We start from the raw sequence: 21,639 nt of genomic DNA on the forward strand, positions 1-21,639 counted from the left end.
GGCTCCGCAGTGGGTCCTTGGTGACTTCAACGGAGGGACATGCAACATCGAGGCACAAGGGAAGGCAGAGGGCCGAAAGAAAATAGGGAGATGTCACGGCCAAGTGGAATGCGGCACGATTCTTAGAAGGCCTCAGTGGAGAGATACGACGACACGCGCTCACGCCGGCGGGTAAAGGGGACGGAGGTGAGGAAAAAAAGGGGGAGGATGCGGGGGCTCGCACGCGGTAGAACGATCAGTCACCGTAGCGGCTCGTCCAAAAAGCTACTGGGATCCTGATGAGGTGGTGTCCATCCCTGACCTACACGCTGCACGCCGCTGCGCTCACCTCCACGAGCTGCGCTCTTTTCGAAAACGCGCCAGAACTTCAACGTCTCATCTGCCTGGGCTGCACAGACACGCTCCTGGTCCGGAGCCATGGTGAGGCAGCTCAGCGAGGCATCGCAGTGGGGCGCAGTGAAGGTGGCGAGGAGGTGGAACGTGGACGCCTTTCGGAGTTGCAGTTGCCCCTTGTTTTTATGTGCCGTTAGCACCTCTCCATGTGCGCCATTGCAGACCAGGTCGGAGATGGGGTGCTGGGCGTTGACAGCGCGTGCGACGTACTGAGTCAGATGTTCGCGATTGCAGCCGAACCCGAGACCCTCTTCATCGGCCGTGGTGTCCATCTCGATGGTGCGCTTCGGGGCGTGGGTGTCGATGAGGCACATAACGCCGTCTTCACCGCCGGTAAAGAGGCGGCTGCGCTTCTGCGGATCCCAGCGGACGGCGTTGACGCTGCCCTGGTGAACGCCGTCGAACGCGTAGCGCGGTGTCGAGGCGCGTCGGACGTCCCACACACGCACCGATCCATCACTTCCTCCTGTCGCGAGGTAGAAGGGCTCTGCAGCGCAGTAGTGCAGGTTTGTAACGCCACCCACGTGGCCTTCGTAGGTGGCCACCAGAGCGTCCTTAGCGCGAAGGTCGAAGGCGCAGGTAGTGCCAAAAGGCCCGCCTGAGGCCATCGCCAACACCGGACCTTTCACGGATAGCCCCGTCACCTCCAGTCCAGACGGGAGGCGCACGACGCGCAGGAAGCTCGATGTGCGGGAGTCGAAAATCGCTGTGGTACCGTCCTGCACACTCATTGCCACGCAGGAGCACTTCTGCAGCCATTGAACGCAGCGGATGCGCATGGTGCCGTCGAGCTCCACCACCTTTTCGGCTTCGCCACTATCACCGCTCCACGAGTACAGGGACTTGCCCATCCCGATCGCGATGCAGTTGTTGGCACCCCAGTCCAGCAACTGCGTCGCCTTGGAGGGAAACTGCGGCGCATCCAGAACACGCTCGGGGGTGGTGTTGAAGACGCGGGCTCCACAGACGCCCCGGCTGCCGCTGCCGGATGTGTAGATCGTGCGAGAGCGCACGCGTGGCAACGCCGAGGAGAGACCCGTCCCGACGGATGTAGCGATGGCCGTGCTGCCTACCCCTCTTGTGGGGCCCTTGGCTGAGAGGGTGGCGAGACGAAGCGAGGAGGCCTCTGTCGGACTGACCACACCCAACGATCGCGGCGTCACCTCAGTGGAGACGGTGTCTGCAAACCGCAGCACCTCGCCGCCAAGTCCTCTGCGCGCAGAGCTGACTGGACCGTCCGCACTGACCCGCCAGCCGCTTCCACACTCCTCGTTGCTGAGGCTGGTGACGCCTCTTTCGCCTGGCATGGCGGCGCTCGACTCACAAACGCTCAGGCTCGGCCCTGGCGTCGGAAGGGTCCGAGTGTAGGCCGTTGTGCCAGAACCATCGGCGGTGCCGCCACTCGTGGCTGTCATCACGCCACCGTGATGGCCGATGAGATGGTCTGCGAGCACATCGTTGTAGAGCGACGTCATGTAAGAGGAGTCATCCGACACCATGGATTCGGAGAAGCTGGTGAGGACGCTAGAGGGGGGTGTGAGGGCGGCTGTTGCGGCATACCCGTTCGCATTAGTAACGGTGGCGGAAGTTAAAAGAGCGTTTCCTGGAGTTGCGTGGCGACCGGCTGGAGCTGCAGTGGCATAAGGGTTGCGACCGTAGTCTCGACCGCCGCAGCAGCGCATACGGAGCGGTGAGCCCGTTGATGTCTGAGCCCCGCATGCCGTGGACGACATGAGGTTGAACGACGAAACCGTCATGTCAATACCCACCCGCTGAGGGATGTGACGCGAGAGCCGCTGCGGTGCGCTACGGCGGCCCTCCTCGTCCTCGTCGTCCCCCTTGTCATTGCGATACGGTGTCGAGAGTGGCTCTGTGGGAAAGGCCTCTCGCGACGCGCGCCGGTGTTCGATAAGGGTGCTGCGGCGAGTCGATCGCCCCTCCGCCTTGAACAGCCTCGCCTCCCGCGAAAGCGCGGACGGCCGACCGCTGCTTTCAGGTGACTCAGAGTTGCGATCAAGCGTCCACTGCTGCATGGCCAACGCGCCTTCTTCTGCACGACTGTGGGTGTCTACGTCCGTCCAAATCCCGTTATGTGGCGGCGTAGACTGCAAACGCAGCAAGCCTGTCTCAACGCACTGGGAGCTGCGACGACCACGGCAGCGCACCTACACAATACGACACAAGCACAAAGACACGACAGAGGAGGAAAGGAAGGCGCACGACAAGAAAACCCAACTGCGGCGCAGCAGTGGCGGTGACGCTCTCTTCGGCTCTCTGTCTCGCGATGACCGTGGCACTGTCGAGTGGTTAGAGTCCGTAATGTACAAAAGTGGGAAGAAAGACCAACAGAAGGAGGCCAGCGGCGGCCAGACACGGGGACGAGCACAGAAAAAGAACGGAAGCCTCCCGCCCAGATCTGCCCACTAACACCCACACGGGGAACTCTAAGGGAGCAAGAGGAGGTATGCGCGTGTGCTCAACTGTGCGGCGGGTGTTGGAGAGCAGCGATGCGACGGGACGGGGGGAGGCGGCCGAGGAAGTTTGCGTGGAGGAATCCAGAAGAAAGAGCCAGGGTGATCTAGTAAAGCCAACGAGAAGCAAACAAAAATGTAGTGAGAATGAGAGAGAGAGAGAAAAAACACGTTCGCGTTCTAGGCAACGGCAGAATGTAAACATGTATACATATATACACACACACAACGGTATGTGAGTGTATATGTGTGGGCGCGTAGGTGTATGTGTAGGTGTGGGTGGGTGCAAGCTCGAACGTCTACGCGCCCAACGATGTGGCGCTTCGTCTGGTCGTTTTGTGTGTACGCTTTTCTCGCGCGCTCTCCTCCGTCACACTCTGCGAGCCCAAAGGTGAGGTGATGGGCGGAGACCAGCCGGATGCCGGTCCAAGTGCGTCGAGCGACACACGCAAAACACGTACACTGGCGGCAGTGCGAAAGAAGAAAAGGCAAGTGGAAGAGGGAGGGCTGGGTGTGCGCGCTTGCTCCACCACACGCACAGTCGGCAGCACTAGGAGCACCAACAGCAAAAAACGGGAGCCCGTTGGAGGGGGATTTGACAGGTGATGTTGAGGATGAAAGACCGACACCAAAAAGAATCTGAGTAGCTTTGGGCAAATCTCTGTGGGGCACCGACGAGGCGGAGAACAGCGCTGGGATCCTGCGGCTGCGTGTGGGAGTATCTGCCGCGTCGTTTGTGTGCGTCTTTGCGTCTAGTTTCGCGTGCTTCGATTATGAGGAGTGACTTGATAGTGGCCGCCTTGTTTCTACTTCGTGCAGCGGTCAACAGCAGAGAGACAGGGAAGGGAGGGGCGACGCAGACAGCCAGCAAGCGGTTTGCCGTTGCAGACAATGCGGAAGGCGAGATGGAAAAAATGATAAACAAGGGGTTTCGTTGTCAACGAGGGGGAGGGACGCAAGAGGAGCATGTGCTGGGACAACAGCGCCCCTACTCGCCGTCACTGCAAGCATACACACATGCGGGTCCACGTGCGCATGTCGCCCCTGGGCAACGCCGGCGAGATATGTCAAACGAGTTGTGGATGTTTGGCATTCCGAGACACACTCCCGAGACGCTCGTGGGGAGTCCAGCGGCGAGTGCGTGCGTGTGGGAAAGCTTTGCTTCTCTGCCCTTTCTTTTGTTTGTTTTTCGCACGGTGTTGAGTGCATGCAGTTGTGTGTGCACGTACTCACTGGTAGCGGTGCAAGGTGTTGGCGGTGGTGGAGCAGCAAAGACCAGCACCTTCCCTTTCTCAGACCTCGCTTGAGGTCTCCGCAGACACGCACACACACACACACGTGTGCATACGTGTACGTACGCGTAAAGAGATTTCCTCGTACCTTCGGGAGCCCTTGCACAAGAAGCATCACTAGACGAAGACGACAAGAGAAATCCCCCCACCCAAGGGGGGCAAGCCACTCAAGGCGTGCCATCGCACCGCCTCCATCTCCGCCTTCCCTGCTAGGCGCTGAAGCGCACCGCGCCCGACATGGATACCCAGCCTCGAGCTCCACCACGTACATCGGCACAGCTACGCGTGTATAGGCACCTCGACTGGGTTGTACATGTCCGCTGGCTGAGCCGAGGAAAGGTAGAGACCGAGATGCCGCACAACGTCATACGACAGGGTGCCCTCACCAAGCGCCTGACGCAGGAACGGGAAGACTTTCCAGTAATAGTCTGGTGGAATAAAGAAGCCTAAGCGGTGAAGCAGAACCATGGCCGGCACGTCCCCCGTCAGCATGGCCACCATGCCAGGCTTCGCGGACTTTGTGATGATGTTCTTGGCCGGCCTCACCGGCCGCGCGTCGCGGAAGGCAAAAAAGTAGACAAACTGCTCAAACTGCGTGCGACGCTTCTTCCAGTGCTTCGACAGGTCCGTGATGACGCGGGTTTTGTTGTCGCGGATGGCGTCGAACCTCAGCATGGCGTTGAGCGCCGCCCAGTCCTCGTGCGCCGTGACGGGCGGCAGTGGGAGGTGGTACCCCTCGCCACACAGGTACTCCTCGACGAGATGCACCACACGAGGGCTCTGCTCCGCCAGCATGCGCAAGCGCAAGGAGCTTTGTTTCGCATCAAACACCAGCGCGAGCTGCAGCAGTGACTCCACAACCAGCGCCGGCTGCATGAGAGCCGCTCCCAGCTTGGTCGACATAAAGTACCGGCTTGTTCGCTGAAGGATGTGTTGTATGGCAGTGCAGGAATGGAGCCTGCCCTGAGCGCATACAGGGCAGGTGTACAGGCGCGCTTGCGCCTCGTCGTCGAGGTCCTCGGTGCGGGCAACGCTAGTGGGCGGCGATGAGGCAGGTCGGCTTGCATACGATCGATGCTCGACAAGCTGCATCGCAGCGTCCACGTTAACGTATTCCATCGCAAATGGCAAGCTGAGTAGCGGCGCAAAGCTCTCCGGAATCTTCAGGAACGGCGGATGATCCACGACGCGGCCTCTCATGACGTGCTCGATTGCCGCAGGGCGTAAGGACAAGAGCTGCTGCTTCGAGTAGCGGATCATCACCGCTCCTTGGTTGGGTGGCGGCGGTGATATCTCTATCGGCACCGCCGCGTTCGCCGACGGAGAAGAATTCGATGAGGATAGGGCGAGCGCCGGGGAGATGGTTGAGGAGGTGGCGGCAGACGGCTTCGGATGATGAACTGCGTTGTCCCTTGAGCGGCGCAGCCGCTCTGCTGCGGTCATCGGGGTCGCGGTCACTGGAGGGGCTTGACAGCGGCTCACTCCTGGGCTCTTGGCGGACAAAGATGGGGTTGCAGGTGGTGCGGGTTTTCGCCGTCCCAGCGCGCTGGCAATCACCGCTGACGGCACATACGCAGTAGCGCTCGGATTCATCTGCGGAGGCTGCACGCGCGCGTCACTGTAGAAAACGTTGAATTTCGCTGATCAGCGTACGTGAAGACATACAAGTGCTTTGGCAACAGCACGTATATGCGCCAGCTGCCTCGCTGCGTGCACTGGAGTAAAGGCACCAGGCAGCGTGACTACCAACAGGGAAGATGGCGATGGGGAAGGTGGAGAAGGTGCACGGCAAAACGAAAGTGAAAGAGGGAGAGCCGCATCTGCGCGGGGGCGTGGAGGGGGGAGGGAGGAAGGGTCCACGGCAGCCAAGCGGTGCGGGAGGATATCCGAATGAACCGCTGCTGTCACGTTGTTGATCCGCTCCGCTCTCGAGGGCAGCGTCCCACGAAGGAGGGGTGGGGGAGAGCCAGTTTCAGTTGGCAGCCGCAGAGATGTCAACGTGATGCACACACGCTAAACAAAACTCATTTTTCTCTCCCAGCGTGTGCCCTTACTCCGCCATCCAGCACGAGTTCCAGCACCGCCCCCCCCCCACACACCGGCATGTCGCAGGCCCCACCCCGCCCTGCGAAGCAGCAGTGCACACACGCGGTACAGCAATGCGTCGGCCCAGCCATCTCAGCACCGCATCGGCCTCAAACCCTCACCGCCACCACCGCCGCCTCGCAGGTCGCCTCACAGCCGCACCCACACCATGCCCGTCGCCACGTGATGCATCCTCCTCGGAGGGGCCTCGGGCTCCCCACACCAGCGGGCAGTGCGAGGGTCGGGTGGTGGGGTGCGTTCCGGCCGCGCGGACACTCGGCCCATCATGTGGAGGGCACGCGTGTGCCCACGGCCGCAGGTCGCTCAGACGCAACGCCGTCCAGGACCGGCTATCCGACACCAGCAGCGACGCATCGCTCTCACCGCTCCCCAAGGTCGTAGGCACATGACCCTGTCACCACCAGAGGTGGCTCCGCATTTGGCAGGGATAGAGCGGGGGGCTGCCCCGCTTCCGCCCAGAGAGGGTCGGCGTGTGTACTGGGCCCTGAGCTGCCACGCACCGAGAGGCGTGCCCACACACACACACACACACACACACACCATGAGGACCACGCGCACAAGCAAGGCATGAATACAATCGCGAAAGCGTGTAAAACTCTGCAAATTCGCGCACACGCATTCACGCACTCGCGTGCGCAACCACTTCGCGCGTGGGTGGAGTATTGCTAATGATGTCTGCATGTCTACCAGTGCGCACGTACTATCGCATGCTATACGTGGTAAAAGCAACCGAGAAAACAGAAAAACGAAATGGCAATAAAATCGAGTGGGCCGTCTGAGGCGAAATATTGACAGCAGCCTAGAAAGGAGGGGGGAGGAAGCAGGAGGATTTTTCAGCCGCGCTGTACACCCATTCGAGAAGAGAAAAACAACAGCACACGCGGACGTGACATATTGGCGCACACATCGGTTTCAGTGCTGCTCGTCCCTCGTCCTCCACCTCACCGGCCACATCCCTACAGCTATCCGCAGTTTCACTCATGTACGTGTGGTGGGCTGACCGTGTCTGGCAGGAAAACACGCTTCTTCACCCACGGAGGGCGAAACGTGTACAGGACGTGCCCATCGTCGGTCAGCACGTCCCAGCCTTCCTCCACCTTCGATAGGCTGAACTCTCGAACGGCGTCGTTGTACTTGAGACAAGCGTTCATGTACTGCAGTAGCTCCGTCACCTGCTTCCTCGACAGTTTCTCAAGAAAAAAGTACACTGCAATGAGGTCCTCGGCGGTGGAGACCACCACCGGCGCCGCCACCCACCAGTTGGGGGCGATAGAGCGATAAAGCATCTTGACACAGTCGCCCAGCATGAAGCGAGTAGGCACGTCCAGCCCGCCGCTTCCTGAGGGCACGAACGGCTTGCCGAGGCGCTTGCTTTCACTCAGGAATCGCTCCTGGCGGCGAGCCTCAGCCGCTGCCTCGTAGGGGTCGCTTGGGGTGAGCCCCTCAGTGCAGGCCTTTGGGAGTGATCGGCACCGCTGTCTCTGCGGTCGACTACGACGCTGCGGCGCACTGATCGGCAACGCGGCCTGTAGCGGTGATGCAGCATCAGCACCGACAGAGGAGGATGCCGAGGGAGAGGCGGTGCGTCGTGCCGATGAGCCGCGAGCGACAGAGTCGTGCATAAGGGTGCAACCGCCGAGGACACCGTTGTGGCTGCGGTGCCGCGGGGCGTAGATCTCCTCCAGCTCCGTGCGTGCACGGGGAACGCAGCGGTTGCCACTGCCAAGGCAGGTCTCAGTTTGCCCACCAGAGCCGCTTTTGACCAACGAGCTGCCGCTGCGTTGCACGACTCTGTGCGGCGACCGCAGGCTCCGCGGCGACATCTGCTGTTGATGCGGATTCGCGCACCTCGTCTTCGACGAGAGGTTCACTTTCAGGTGAGGCAAGGTCGACGTGACCGCGAGGGCGTCGTAAGGCACCGCTAAACCGCTTGTCTGCGAGAGCGTCACGAAGTGCTGCTCCCTGCGCTTCTGCAGCTCTACCTGAAGGGCGTGGTAGCGTGTGAGCAAGTCATGGGGAACGTATTCGCTGTCGTAGTAGTCCTTCATTGTAGCATATCCAGGCACATCGCGAAGGGCGCTCATGGCGGAAGAGTAAAAGGCAAAGAGCTGATGCAGTGGGAGTAGCATTCACGGCAGAATGCGCAGACAGAAACGGCTCAGAGTGATGAGCTGTTCGCTTCCTACGCGACCTCCTGCCCAGCGTCAGGCCGTGGGCGTGTGTGTGTGTGTGTGTGTGTGTGTGTGTGTGTGTGCTTGCAAAGGGAGCAGGAGAAAAGAAGGAAAAGGTAGCGGAATGCGGAGAAACAAGACCGGCAGAAGATGCGGCGCCGCACGCGGCGCTCTTTGTCGCTCACGCAGCTGCTAGCATCGATATTCCATCATCCGTGTTGGCCGCAAACTCAGCTGGGGGAGAGGGAGGGGGTCTGTTCCCACTCTTCCACACGTTGGTTTACGAGCGTTTGGGTCAGCGTCAAGCTAAGAGCGTACACGGAGGTCAGCGTGACATCCCAGCAGGTGCGCCGGTGCACCCGGGACCGTGGGCGCGGAGGTGTGTGTGTGTGTGTGTGTCCGCCGAAAAGAGCAAATAGCGAGAGCACAAGCCAAGGAGCGAAACGTAGACCAAAAGACAAGAAATAAAACTAAAAGACCAGACACACACACACACACACACACACAGTGAAGAGGCCGACGACAGGGGGGAGTGTATCGCGGCGCTCCCACGTGATACACCACCCCTGCCATACACGGACACGTGCAGAGAGGGCAGACACAGAAAACCTTCCTGCACCTTCCTCTCGCAAAGTGCGGTGGCGGCGGGAGAGATGGGGAGGGGAGTTCCCGTGTATTCGATGAATGTCCATCACCGCGGTTTGCCATCCTCCTCTCCATCCACTTTCCCTGCAGCGATCGCCTCCTCCCTCGTAGCAGCAATGACTGTTGATTAGTAGTCACCCAAGAGAGAAAAGAAGGGGCAGAGTCACGTAAAACGAGCAAGCCACTGCCGCAACACACGACATCAGAGAGAGAAGACAAGCTGCTGTCTACTCGCGGACCTCACTGTCAGCCCTGTTTAAAGAGTCGCGAGATGCCTTAGCTGCACCGGTGACCGGCTTGGCCAGCAGGAGCGCCTCCCGCTCCATCGAGAAGGCGGTCGAAAAGCGCACGAAATAGTCGAACATGTCGGAGAAGGCGTGCCCCTCGCGTGCCTCGATGTCGTTGTGCCCGCAGCCCGCAAACCACCTGTGAAAGACCCCAATGCTGGCGTCGGCAGCGGTCACGTCGAGACGCCCCTCCGCCACCCGCCGTACCGCCTCGGGCAGGCCATCGTAGGCGCGGCGATAGAGATCGAACACACTGACCGTCTCTCCATCAAGGGGTGGCTGGGCGGTGACGAGCGCCTCGTCAGCAACGATGATAGTCGCGGATGCCGTCGTAGTGTTTGTTGGCCCTGTTGAGGCAGCGCCCAGCACACTTGAGCGTTTCGCCTGATTTGCCCGCGCCCCCTCACGCTTCTTCAAGAGTCGTTGCAACGCGTTGTTGCGGCGCGCTACGATGTCCTCGAGCAACTCGCTCGAGCAATGGTGCGGGACGACGTTGTCGTGGGTTCCGTGCATCACCAGCACCGGGCACTCCATGATGTGCTCGATGCGGCGGTAGTTAGGAAACAAGTCAACGCAGCAGCACAAGTACGGAAGGCAACAAGACGAGACGACGCGGAGGCAGGAGGTGAATGTCGATATAAGCACTAAGCCCCCCACCTTCTTGTGATGCTTCTCAGCGAGGTAGCACGCCGGCCCACCCCCGACGGAGCGGCCAACAATAATAATGCGGTGAGCGGGGTAGCCGAGGGAGAGGAGGTGGGCGTACATGTGATCGGCGTCGCTGTAGACGCTCTTCTCCGTCACCTCCGCCGGCTTCGCAGCGTCGGGAAAGCCAGAAAAACCGTAGCCGCAGTAGTCGTACACCACCACCGCCACCCCAAAGACGCAGGCCATAGACTGCGCGTAGCTGAAGGCGCTGCCGAGGTCCTCCGCGTTGCCGTGGTGGAAGAGCAAGACCATGGAGGAGCGTACGACCCGTTCGGGGTTGTCCTTGGTCACGAGATCGCCTTTTGGGTCGAAGTGGAAGTATGAAATTCTCTCGCCGCTCTTCTTGCTCGTAAAGCTCATGTGCCGCTTGCGCTGCAGCAGCTGCACCCGCTGCAGACTGTTCGGGTCCCGTGGGGGCACAAAGACGATGCTGTTCACGAGCGACTGCAACATCGTGAATGGAAGAAGAGAGAACACACCGTAGGCTAGAGAGTCTGAGAGAGGGCGGGTGGGGGGACAGCCGGCGCCGCAAAGAACGTGGAGAAGAAGCAGGAACGCGGAGACAAGAAAAAGGAACGGGCACAAGCAACATAAGAAAATGGTAGACGCCGATGACAGGGAAGGTGCGAGCGTCGAGGCGGACGCACTGGGGCAATCTAACGCACAATGGCACCTGGCTGCCCTGTAGTGGAACAGCTCAGCCACCAGTGGAGGACAAATCGACGGCAGTTAGCGAGCGACAGCACACTCGAATGGCAGCAGGCGACAAGCAAGGCGCAAAACAGCAATGAACCGAGGGAAAGGTGGTGTGCATGTAGATGAGAAAGGGGGGGAGGGAGAGGCGGAGGCGGAAGTGGTGGGTGTGTCGCTCGCTCGCTCGCTCGCTCTCTCTCTCCGTGCCCATGCGATGTGTGCATGTAGCAGGGCAGTGTTGGTGTGTGAGAAGTTAGCACGAGAAACGCCAGAAAAAGAGACACATCAGCGTGCCTCCCTTCCAACGACGAGGAGAGCACCGCTGAGCTCGTCCACACACACACACACACACATATGCACATCAGGAGAAGTTTCCGGTTGCACACGGGCAGGGATGTGAGGAAGATGGGGAGAGGTGGCGGCGTTTAAGCCAAGCAGGGATGTACGTGGGGCAAGTGGACAGCGAGAGGGAGAGACACACGGCCGATCGAGAACGAGAGAGGCGAGGCCGCAGATGCTTCTCTGTAAGCACACATCCGCATGAGCGCGCAACCACCCACGCATATACGCGTTCGGTCAACACTGCCCACGACTGCCACTACGGTGGAAAGACCCGGCAAGACAGCAGCACTCGCATGGGAGAGAGAGACAGAGAGACAGGGAGACCATCTTTTCGAGAAGGGCTCACGGCGATCATCATCGCGTCACACACGAGGGGCGGTGCGGAATACGGGCACCTCGTCACCGCGAATCCCATTCTTGCATTTGAAATTGCTTCGCCGCCACAACCGCCAGCTTTACGGGGTACAAGCAAGGACAGCGCCAAGATAACGCACGAGAGCGAAGAACGACAAACACCTCTGGCCCCGACGCGTTGATTGACGAGGTGCGCACAAGTCGTCGAGCGGCCACCTGCTGTTTGAGGAAGAAAAGGCGGTGGAAAGGGATTGCGCCGCCTCAGCGATCGTGATGGGTGTAGGAGGAAGACACCAATCATGTGTGTGTATGTGTGTGTGTGTGTGTGTGTGCGTGTGTTGCCTGGAGAGAGACAAGTAGCGTCTCTTCTTCCTCCTCGCCTCCGACTGAAATCGCTAAAGGAAAAGGGACTTCGTAGTCTTCGTATACTCTGATACAAGAGTGAGCCCTGTCTATGCATAATTCTATATGCGTCTCTGCGTTCGCAAGAAAACACAAGGGCAATGTGCGTGCGTGTGTCCACAACCGCTGAGAACCCCTCCCCCTTCTCAGCCCTTCCTCTACGCAGAAAAGTGCATGCAGTCCCACGATTGAGCATGGAACGAGAGAGGAGGAGGAGAGAAGACGATAGCACGTACCATCAAAGGGCACCCGTCAATGGCCGACTACGCCGCCTCGCACAGATACGGGCGGACATCTGCGTCCTGCCGAATCTCTAGCTTTAGCCGCTGCACCGCCGCGTCGTGATCGTCGCCCGGTCCCAGCTGCTCCAGCTCACGGATGCGCTTGGCGTACGCCGAAACCTTCCGCACCACCGCCTCGTCGAGCGCCGCTCCAGCACTGCTCTTCGCGGCGCCCTCTTTTTCAAACGTCTCCCACTCCGCTACCTTCACCTTGGCGCACGCAATCACGGGCTCTGGCAGGTGCGCCAACGACGCGACGTACAGGCCGTAACTGCGTCCGCACGGGCCTGGCTGGAGAGTGTAGGAGAAGCGCAGCGTTCCGGCCGACTCGTCGACCTCGGCGCCAAAGTGCATGTTCTGCAGAGCGCTGCACTGCTGCGGTAGCTGCGTCAGCTCGTGAAAATGGGTGGAGAACAACAGGGTCGCGCGAACACGCACTGCCACGTCTTGGGCAATCGCCCACGCCAACCCGAAGCCATCGTACGTGGATGTGCCGCGACCGAGCTCGTCGACGATGGCGAGGGTATCCTGCGTCGCGCCTGTGAGAATCGACGCAGACTCGAGCATCTCCACCATAAACGTAGAGACACCTTGTGCCAGGTGATCGGTCGCGCCGACGCGGCACATGACAGCGTCGCGCACCTGAACCTCCGCCGCATCAGCCGGCACAAAGCAGCCCGCTTGCGCCAGCACCACAGCGACACCGACGCTGCGCATGTACGTGGACTTGCCGCCCATGTTGGGTCCGGTGATGAGCAGTCCGTTTGTGTGCGTGGTGAGGTGGAGAGGGTTGGCCTTGTAGCCCGGCTGGCGCAGCTCTACCAAAGGATGACGAAGCCCCTTGAAGGAGAGGAGTGGCGCCGCGTCTGCGCCGCGTGCGCTTGTCCCCTCCTGCTTCACCAACGTCACAGTGCCAGGGGCCTCGCGTACAACTGGCCGCACCATGGGGCGCGGGCAATCCTTCACCACGAGAGCCCAGGCCACGTAGACGTCGAGGGTCGCTATCAGCTCCTTCGCGTCGTCGAGCACAGGCAGGTAGGAGGCGATGGTGTCCACAAGCTTGCGCTTGAGGTCCATCTGCCGCGTCTCGTAGTCGTCGCTGATGCGCCGGTACTGCTCGCTGAGGGCCGCCATCTTCTCTGACACAAATCGTACGCCGTCCTTGGACGTGCTTACTGTAATAAGCTCCTTTGTGCTGCGCAGCTGGCGATCCTCCTTGCGAGAGACGCGGAAGACGTAGCCATACGTGCCGTGGTACTCGTGCTTGAGCTGCTTCTCATTCCACCCGTACTTGCTCAGGACGCGGCTGTATTCCTTGTCGATCTGCCGCTGCGTGCTCGTGAGCTGCTCATGCAGGTCCTGAAGCTCGTCGTCGAACGTCGCGTTCATGCGGACCGCGTTGCGGTCACCGAAATCCACTGTTGCCTCGATGAGCGTCTTCAGGTTCGCCATATGGTCGTTGATATCCTCCATCGGGGCAATGTACTCGTCTTTCAAGAGCTTCGACTGCGGACCTGTGTAGGTGCCCAAAACCTGTAGAGCGGCAGGGACGACATTCACAAATTCCAGGAACGCCTGCGTATCCTTCAGAGCAAGGCTGCGACGCTGCAGTTTGCGGTTAAGTCGATCCATATCGCTGCACCGCTTCAGCACCTGGGCCGTGAACATGTCGCGCAGAATGGGGTTCTCCACGAAGAGTTCCACCATGGTGAGGCGCTGGTTGATGTCGTCGGCGCAGCGGAGCGGCTGCAGCAGCCACTGCCGCATCGCACGCGCGCCCATGCCAGTGTGACAGCGGTTCAGCCACGAGAACACAGACGTCGGAAGGGTGCCGCGCGGCTCCGGCTTCTTGCTCACCAAGTTCAGCGCCTCGATCGCCGCACTGTCCAGCTTCACGTACGTGGACGGCACGGTGCGGCGCAGGTAGAAGGCGCGCTGATTCGATGGGTCCATGACATCGATGCGGCCGAGAATGTTCTCCACGGCTTGCCGCGCGATCGGGCAGAGCTCTAGCGACAGACGCTCCTCTGGCACTCGCAGAATCTCTGCCAGTGCCTCGAGGCCTTTCGCAGTGGCTTCCACCTTCTGCAGCTGCTGAACCTCGCGCAGCGTGCGCACGCTCAGCTGCACGCCGCACCGCTCACATATGCGGCGCACCGCGGTGATTCGGTCATCGTCGCTGAAGGTAGCTTCGGCGCCAGCGGATGCGGCGGGTGTCATCACACACAACAAAAGCTCCTTCAAGTTGGTCTGCGCGACAAGCGCGTCCAGACTGGTGAACTGCGGCGTGTCCGTGTACTCGGCGAAGCTCAACTGCCGCAGCGTGTTATTCAGCGCCGCGAAACCGATCGTTGTCCCCGTGGCCTGCTTTGCACCGAACACCAGGGAGCCGCTCGCCAGCAATTGAATCTCCGCCTCCTCAAACTCGAAGAGCGACGCCTCAAAGTCGGTGATGTTCCCCGGCGAGCCGCGCTGGCGGCACACATACGACCCGCCGGCCGTCTCTCGCTCGAAGTACTCCACCGACACCCCGCGCCGCAGCAGGCAATCGCGGATGATCTCCTTGCAGAGTGCGTCATTTACAACGACAACGTCCACCGTGGCAGAGGAGGAGCTGGCGCTCGACCACTTCTTCAGCACGGCGGTGGACTTGATGTACTCGTTCGCGACGAAGGTGGCCCACCAGCCCAGCACGTAGCATCCCGAGTTGGAGCCTCTGGAGAACATGCGAAAGCATTGGCTGGAGTCGGCGCCAAGGGCCAGAAAGGCCTGCACAACACCACCGTCGCGCTCGTCCGCCATCGGATCAGAATGTTTGCCTTTTCCCTTCCCTCTCTATTGCGAACATGCAAGCGTGGTAGAGCGCCCAAGAGTTTACGGCTGTATTGGTGTCCGATTTATGCGTGTTGCGCGTACGGACTCTCCGTGGTAGGGGAACTTGACAATCTGCCTAGAAGTGTGTGTGTGTGTGTGTGTGTGTGTGTGCGTGCGTACGTACATGTGCGCGTACATGATTTTCTTCACCTCATGGAATACAGTGGTGCTCCAGTGAGAAAGGGGTGATAAAGGGGTGTTGGGTAGGCGTCGAAGAAGACGCGCGAGCGTAGCGAAGTGCCACGCCGGAGCAGGTGAATAGGAAGAGGGACAGCAGTGCTCACGAGCACCACGCACTCATTTTCGTCTCTTTCCGCCCTTTTCTCAACGAGCCCACTCCACACCCGCCGCAGGTCCGCAAACATACGCATGCACAGCCGCCGCTCACCCGCACCAGCGGCAGCACGGCTACATCCTCGACGTCTAGGACACGCCGCCCTGCCATCGAATCGGGGCCGTGCGCCTAACGCGCACCTCTCGCCCTTCCTCGCCCCTTCTCCGCATGCGTGCTGCGCGATTGGCTCCATACGCACCCGGGCGGGACTGCATGCCCTGAGCCGGGCGGGCAACGTCCAGCGTCCTGCTCCACGGCGGAGGCGGTGGCGTCCGTCGTGCAGTCAACAGGGGGTGGTCGGGGCGCATGCTGGATGACCTCAGAGAGGAAGTCCGCCAGCCCCGGGTCAGGGCCCTCCCAGACCCCGCACTCTGCCAGCATGTCCCATGCTTCACCTTCCCAGTCGCCTCACGCCGCGGCATCCCATAGTGCCGTGAGGCGGCCCATCACATTGCAGCCCTGATGACTCCATGGCGTAGCCCGAAGGGAGGAGGGGGCGCTCTCGACACGTTTCCGGCACCTGCGCCGACACCAGCTCACCCCGTCGGACGGAGGAGATGCCGCGTATTTCGCGCACATGCGCTGCGGGGCTGCTTCGTCCAGATCTCCTCGCGCCTTTTTCGTCTACCAGTCGTGCTCGCCTCACCTCTGCATGCCATCTCCGGATGCGATACACCATGCCCGCTGCGGTTGGCAGCGCCTGCATGCAGCGCTCGCACCTTTCCGGTATTCAGGCCTGCTCCAGGGCGACGCCGCTGTCGTGTGTGTGTGTGGGGGGGGGGGGAGGGCGTCTCTGAATGACTTGCCCACATGTGCCGCGACAGGCGGGGCGTGGCTATGTTTCTGTAGCAGCACGGGGCACTCCACCTTTCCCTGAGCCCGCACGCCTCTGGCAGGGGTCGGTGTGTCGAGCGGAGGGCGCCCGTGGAGAAGCATGTGCCAGCGCACAAAGAGCTGGAAGCTCGTCGCTCTGAAGGGGGCACAGGAGGGCAGTTTGCGGATGCGCATGTATGATGAATTATCGACACGATACTTAGCTTGCCTGAACTTCAGGACAGCAAGCATCTTCAGCAAAACAAGATGGCGCAGGCCTGCCCGTCGACACCAAGAGTCCGCTATCGCACCCAAGGGCAGGCTGCAAGCTCTTGGCCCGCACACAAAGAGTAGGCACTGAACCCTGAAGCTACGAGGAGGTGGCCGGTCATCACGCGGAAGAGCCCGCCCACCCCCTCCCGCACACACATACACACACACACACACGTGAATGGAAAACAACAACAAAACACACACAAAAAACGAAAAGACAGTAAAGGGCGTTGCGCGCGGTGCGCAAGAGAGAAGACTCTTGCACATCTCCATGGAGCCGCCGTCGGGCGGTCACCGTACGCAACGTCAACGCTACAGGGCACACGCACAAACCCACTGATACGCCTTTTTCATCTTGTGGCGCTGCGGGAACACTTGGCAGCTGCTCTCTGACCCCCGTCCCACCCCATGTGGCGTTGAAAGCTGGAGAGGCGTGGCGAGAAGAAGAGGGGCAAGGCGGAGAGGTCGATCGCTGACACAAGTACACGCCGGCACACGGGATCAGCTAGGGAGGAAGCAAGAGCAGTGCTGAAGAGCTGTCGAGTAGACGAAAACGGGTAACACGGTGGAGAGAGACGCGTAGACCGCACGCGAGGACTGGGGCGAGGTAGTAAAGGGAAGGAGAAGGGGTTGGGTGGCGGCGAGGTTCCACCGCCACGCACGCGCTCGTGTGCGTCCAGGCAGCCAGCGGCGGCAACAGCATCGTCAGCTGTAAATCATCTTAGGTTTCCACGTTTCCCACGCTCGGGCATCGTCAGTGGCATCTCGTGCAGGGAGGCACGCACGCTTTTGATGGTCAGAGGGGGTTGCACAACCACGAGTCACTGTTGCACGCAGAGGTCGGCGGGCACCTCACCAGCCCAGACAACGTCGGTGCCGAACGGCACGTTTCAGCTGCGCAGATTGCGCACGTTGTCCCAGGCTCAGTGCAAAATCCAGAACGCTTCGGTGCATCGGTAGGCGATGAAGGGGGGTACGCGCACACAGGGTGATGATCCGCCCGTGCACCGGTATCGACGCAGAGCAGCTGCGGCAGCACGCTAGGGGGGGCACACCGAGGTCCCAGCACGACGCAGTCTACCTGGCTAATACAGGGGTAGGCGTAGCCTCGATGCGCAGAGCCGCACGTATCCATCCACGCCTCGTAGGCCGCCGGCGGCTGCAATGGCGAGAGAAACGAACACTGCTGCGCGCTCATGAGCGCCAGCACCGCCGGTGCCCTGCGCTGGCTGGAGCAGACACCAATGATGATCACGGAGGCTACGGCGCAGCAAGCCAGCAGTCCCGGAATCAACCCCGACCACAACGTAAAATCACCGGAGGGGCTGAAGCTGAAGAGGTTGCTCATAGAACTCGCCCTCATCACCGAGGCACCGTCCGCGATCCGAACAGCAGAAGTGCTGTCCTCAACACTTGCATCTGGTAGATGCGGCTGTAGGGACGCCGCATCGTGAGAGCTGAACAGCTCTGCGCACTGCTGCTGCTGATGCATGGGGACTTCCATGAAAAGCGGTCGATATCGAAGGGAAACGGGGACGGCTGGGGGAGGGAGGGAGGGAGGGAGGGAGGGGCAAGGACGAGAAGAGTAACCAGCACACAAGTAGAATCGCCGTGCATCCTTCCAAAGAGAAGACTAGGACTGCGAACACAACTACTGCCGCGATGAGTGTACCTCCTTATGCGCCTGGATTCATGAAGCAGTGAGACGGCACCCGCGAAAATCTACAGCACGCCACTGGTGCTTTGCCTAATCTTCGAGTTACTTAAAGCAAAATCCACTGACAAAAGCTGCCGATCGGCACAGACACACATCCCTACACACGGCAAAAAAACTTTGTTCGTTCCCTGCGTGTGCCCTTACTCCGCCATCCAGCACGAGTTCCAGCACCGCCCCCCCCCCACACACACCGGCATGTCGCAGGCCCCACCCCGCCCTGCGAAGCAGCAGTGCACACACGCGGTACAGCAATGCGTCGGCCCAGCCATCTCAGCACCGCATCGGCCTCAAACCCTCACCGCCACCGCCGCCTCGCAGGTCGCCTCACAGCCGCACCCACACCATGCCCGTCGCCACGTGATGCATCCCCCTCGGAGGGGCCTCGGGCTCCCCACACCAGCGGGCAGTGCGAGGGTCGGGTGGTGGGGTGCGTTCCGGCCGCGCGGACACTCGGCCCATCATGTGGAGGGCACGCGTGTGCCCACGGCCGCAGGTCGCTCAGACGCAACGCCGTCCAGGACCGGCTATCCGACACCAGCAGCGACGCATCGCTCTCACCGCTCCCCAAGGTCGTAGGCACATGACCCTGTCACCACCAGAGGTGGCTCCGCATTTGGCAGGGATAGAGCGGGGGGCTGCCCCGCTTCCACCCAGAGAGGGTCGGCGTGTGTACTGGGCCCTGAGCTGCCACGCACCGACAGGCGTCGTCCGCCGTCACGGTGCGTGGCACGCGAGGGACAGCAGCAAAGCGAAACACTTCAAGCGAGACACCGTACGAGACTCATGCTGCGAAATCGGGCGACTTCGCACCTGTAAAATCAAGGCCGCACGGAGAAAATAATGAAGAGGGTGGAAGAAGCAGCGAGCCACACGACTCGCGCTCTGTGAAGAGGCGGTGAAGAGGGATAGCGGGCGAGTTGGGGGGCACCGCTGACTATGGTCTGGCGAGGGTGTGTAGACAGTCGTCTGTGCGGCGTCGGCTTGCAGAACGAGAAAACGAGTTGCAGAGCCGCACGTCTGCGAGCGCACAGCAGTGCACCAATACAGCTGCCCCGACGCGTCAAGAAGACGGGAGAACTTCGGCGTGGCCGTGGCGCGAGTGTCCCAGACCGTTTGGAGCGGAGTGTAGCATCGCTCGTGTTTGTGTGTTTGATAGGTGAAGATGAAGGGAGGATTCTGCGAGCAACCACTGCACAAGTCCGAACAGGGAAAAGAGGAGGCAAGAGGATTGCGTCTGGCGAAGAGCAGATGGCCTATCAACCGGCACACAGACCCATCCAAAGAACGCCTGCCCTAGCCCCTCCTCTAGCCTCAAACACGAACACGCGCCCAGACGAACGTATCGGGACGTTGCCTCGCTTAGGTAAGAGTCTCACTTTAGATGTTAAACAGAATCAAAGGAAAACAACGCAGCTGAGCAACACTCAAACTTTTCTCTCCCGTAAGGCGCCCACTCCACACCCGCCGCAGGTCCGCAAACATACGCACGCACAGCCGCCGCTCACCCGCACCAGCGGCAGCACGGCTACATCCTCGACGTCGAGGACACGCCGCCCTGCCATCGAATCGGGGCCGTGCGCCTAACGCGCACCTCTCGCCCTTCCTCGCCCCTTCTCCGCATGCGTGCTGCGCGATTGGCTCCATACGCACCCGGGCGGGACTGCATGCCCTGAGCCGGGCGGGCAACGTCCAGCGTCCTGCTCCACGGCGGAGGCGGTGGCGTCCGTCGTGCAGTCAACAGGGGGTGGTCGGGGCGCATGCTGGATGACCTCAGAGAGGAAGTCCGCCAGCCCCGGGTCAGGGCCCTCCCAGACCCCGCACTCTGCCAGCATGTCCCATGCTTCACCTTCCCAGTCGCCTCACGCCGCGGCATCCCATAGTGCCGTGAGGCGGCCCATCACATTGCAGCCCTGATGACTCCATGGCGTAGCCCGAAGGGAGGAGGGGGCGCTCTCGACACGTTTCCGGCACCTGCGCCGACACCAGCTCACCCCGTCGGACGGAGGAGATGCCGCGTATTTCGCGCACATGCGCTGCGGGGCTGCTTCGTCCAGATCTCCTCGCGCCTTTTTCGTCTACCAGTCGTGCTCGCCTCACCTCTGCATGCCATCTCCGGATGCGATACACCATGCCCGCTGCGGTTGGCAGCGCCTGCATGCAGCGCTCGCACCTTTCCGGTATTCAGGCCTGCTCCAGGGCGACGCCGCTGTCGTGTGTGTGTGTGTGGGGGGGGGGGGAGGGCGTCTCTGAATGACTTGCCCACATGTGCCGCGACAGGCGGGGCGTGGCTATGTTTCTGTAGCAGCACGGGGCACTCCACCTTTCCCTGAGCCCGCACGCCTCTGGCAGGGGTCGGTGTGTCGAGCGGAGGGCGCCCGTGGAGAAGCATGTGCCAGCGCACAAAGAGCTGGAAGCTCGTCGCTCTGAAGGGGGCACAGGAGGGCAGAGGTAGACACCCGACAGGGGAAGCTCGTGCAGCGCGAGTGAGACGCGCCTAATCAGGCCACTGCCTGCAAGATCAGTGGTGTGAGACGAGAGGTGCTCTGAGCCTCCAGCCATTCGCGAATCTCGCGTGGCACACCAAAGGACACCACGCCAGCTCGGCGGTCATCACAGAAAACGACCGAAAGAAATGCGAGGCGCCGGAAAATTTTTGACAACAAGGGAATTCTGAGCCACCGCGCGCCCGCTCAAAGCAGCACGGCAGCACGCTATTTAGTGCAGTCCTGCTCACTGACTCACGCACGCACGCCCATACACATACCGAGAAACATACATCACCCCCCCTCCTGGAAGACGCCTGTAGGGAGAAAGTATGCGTGTGGGTACTGTGCTAGTTTCACTTCTTTCCCTCGTGCCTCATTGAGCAGGCCCTGTGGTCACGGCTACTAAAACTCCTCGTCATCCTCCGGGGCCGCACCGCCCTGCGGCCCATCCGGCGTGGCGAACAGAGGAGTGGTCACGGCGGGGGTGGCCGAGGGCAGCACAATGGACGCCGCCTGCGGCAGGGCCTCTGGGCCGCCGAGAACGAAAAGACTAAGCGCGATCCCCACCGCGACGGAGGGAAGCCACCAGTCCACCTTTGAGATGACAAAGTTGGAGGTGTGGTCGATGAGGTGGCGCAGCTTCTCGTAGAAGTACATGCTGCCCCACTCCTTCTGCGGCGCATGCGAGCGACCAAACATCATCGTTGCTATGGAAGACTCCGAATGAAGAACTGTGACGAGAGAACGCACTCCTGTGCGAGGTTTAGCAGGGAGGAGAGGGTGGGGTGATCGGGAGGTGTAGAAGGGGAGGGCACGAGAGTCAAACAAACAAGCAAGCACGCGTGAAGTAGGTGCTGCTCCTCTTAACTTCTGCGTCGACACCGCGAAATGGGAGATCAAGCAGAGGAACCTGATGATCGAGAGAGAGAATGGCAGTGGTCGAGATGATAAAGGGTGTGCACAGGACGGACGCCGTGGCCTCTGTGAGTGCCGGAGG

General features: G+C 60.9%; 6 protein-coding genes across 6 annotated transcripts; all 6 read right to left on the reverse strand.

Moving 5' to 3' along the window:
* Nucleotides 1-239: 239 nt before the first annotated feature.
* Nucleotides 240-2,426, reverse strand: LMJF_33_0370 (conserved hypothetical protein; the record flags this gene model as incomplete). Its single annotated transcript, XM_001685724.1, has 1 exon — nucleotides 240-2,426. One exon carries the CDS (start codon nucleotides 2,424-2,426, stop codon nucleotides 240-242), a length of 2,187 nt encoding a protein of 728 aa, XP_001685776.1.
* A 2,009-nt stretch (nucleotides 2,427-4,435) lies between these two features.
* LMJF_33_0380 (conserved hypothetical protein) lies at nucleotides 4,436-5,416 on the reverse strand (the record flags this gene model as incomplete). Its single annotated transcript, XM_001685725.1, has 1 exon — nucleotides 4,436-5,416. One exon carries the CDS (start codon nucleotides 5,414-5,416, stop codon nucleotides 4,436-4,438), a length of 981 nt encoding a protein of 326 aa, XP_001685777.1.
* A 1,820-nt stretch (nucleotides 5,417-7,236) lies between these two features.
* LMJF_33_0390 (conserved hypothetical protein) lies at nucleotides 7,237-8,346 on the reverse strand (the record flags this gene model as incomplete). The annotated part of the gene is made up of 1 exon (XM_001685726.1): nucleotides 7,237-8,346. One exon carries the CDS (start codon nucleotides 8,344-8,346, stop codon nucleotides 7,237-7,239), a length of 1,110 nt encoding a protein of 369 aa, XP_001685778.1.
* Nucleotides 8,347-9,305: 959 nt separating this feature from the next.
* LMJF_33_0400 (putative serine peptidase) lies at nucleotides 9,306-10,526 on the reverse strand (the record flags this gene model as incomplete). The annotated part of the gene is made up of 1 exon (XM_001685727.1): nucleotides 9,306-10,526. One exon carries the CDS (start codon nucleotides 10,524-10,526, stop codon nucleotides 9,306-9,308), a length of 1,221 nt encoding a protein of 406 aa, XP_001685779.1.
* A 1,601-nt stretch (nucleotides 10,527-12,127) lies between these two features.
* Nucleotides 12,128-14,947, reverse strand: LMJF_33_0410 (putative DNA mismatch repair protein; the record flags this gene model as incomplete). The annotated part of the gene is made up of 1 exon (XM_001685728.1): nucleotides 12,128-14,947. The coding sequence occupies one exon, from the start codon at nucleotides 14,945-14,947 to the stop codon at nucleotides 12,128-12,130; it is 2,820 nt and encodes a 939-aa protein (XP_001685780.1).
* Nucleotides 14,948-21,044: 6,097 nt separating this feature from the next.
* Nucleotides 21,045-21,344, reverse strand: LMJF_33_0420 (conserved hypothetical protein; the record flags this gene model as incomplete). Its single annotated transcript, XM_001685729.1, has 1 exon — nucleotides 21,045-21,344. One exon carries the CDS (start codon nucleotides 21,342-21,344, stop codon nucleotides 21,045-21,047), a length of 300 nt encoding a protein of 99 aa, XP_001685781.1.
* Between the last annotated feature and the right edge of the window lie 295 nt (nucleotides 21,345-21,639).

This window comes from Leishmania major, chromosome 33, assembly GCF_000002725.2.
Source record: "Leishmania major strain Friedlin complete genome, chromosome 33".
Taxonomy (NCBI): domain Eukaryota; phylum Euglenozoa; class Kinetoplastea; order Trypanosomatida; family Trypanosomatidae; genus Leishmania; species Leishmania major.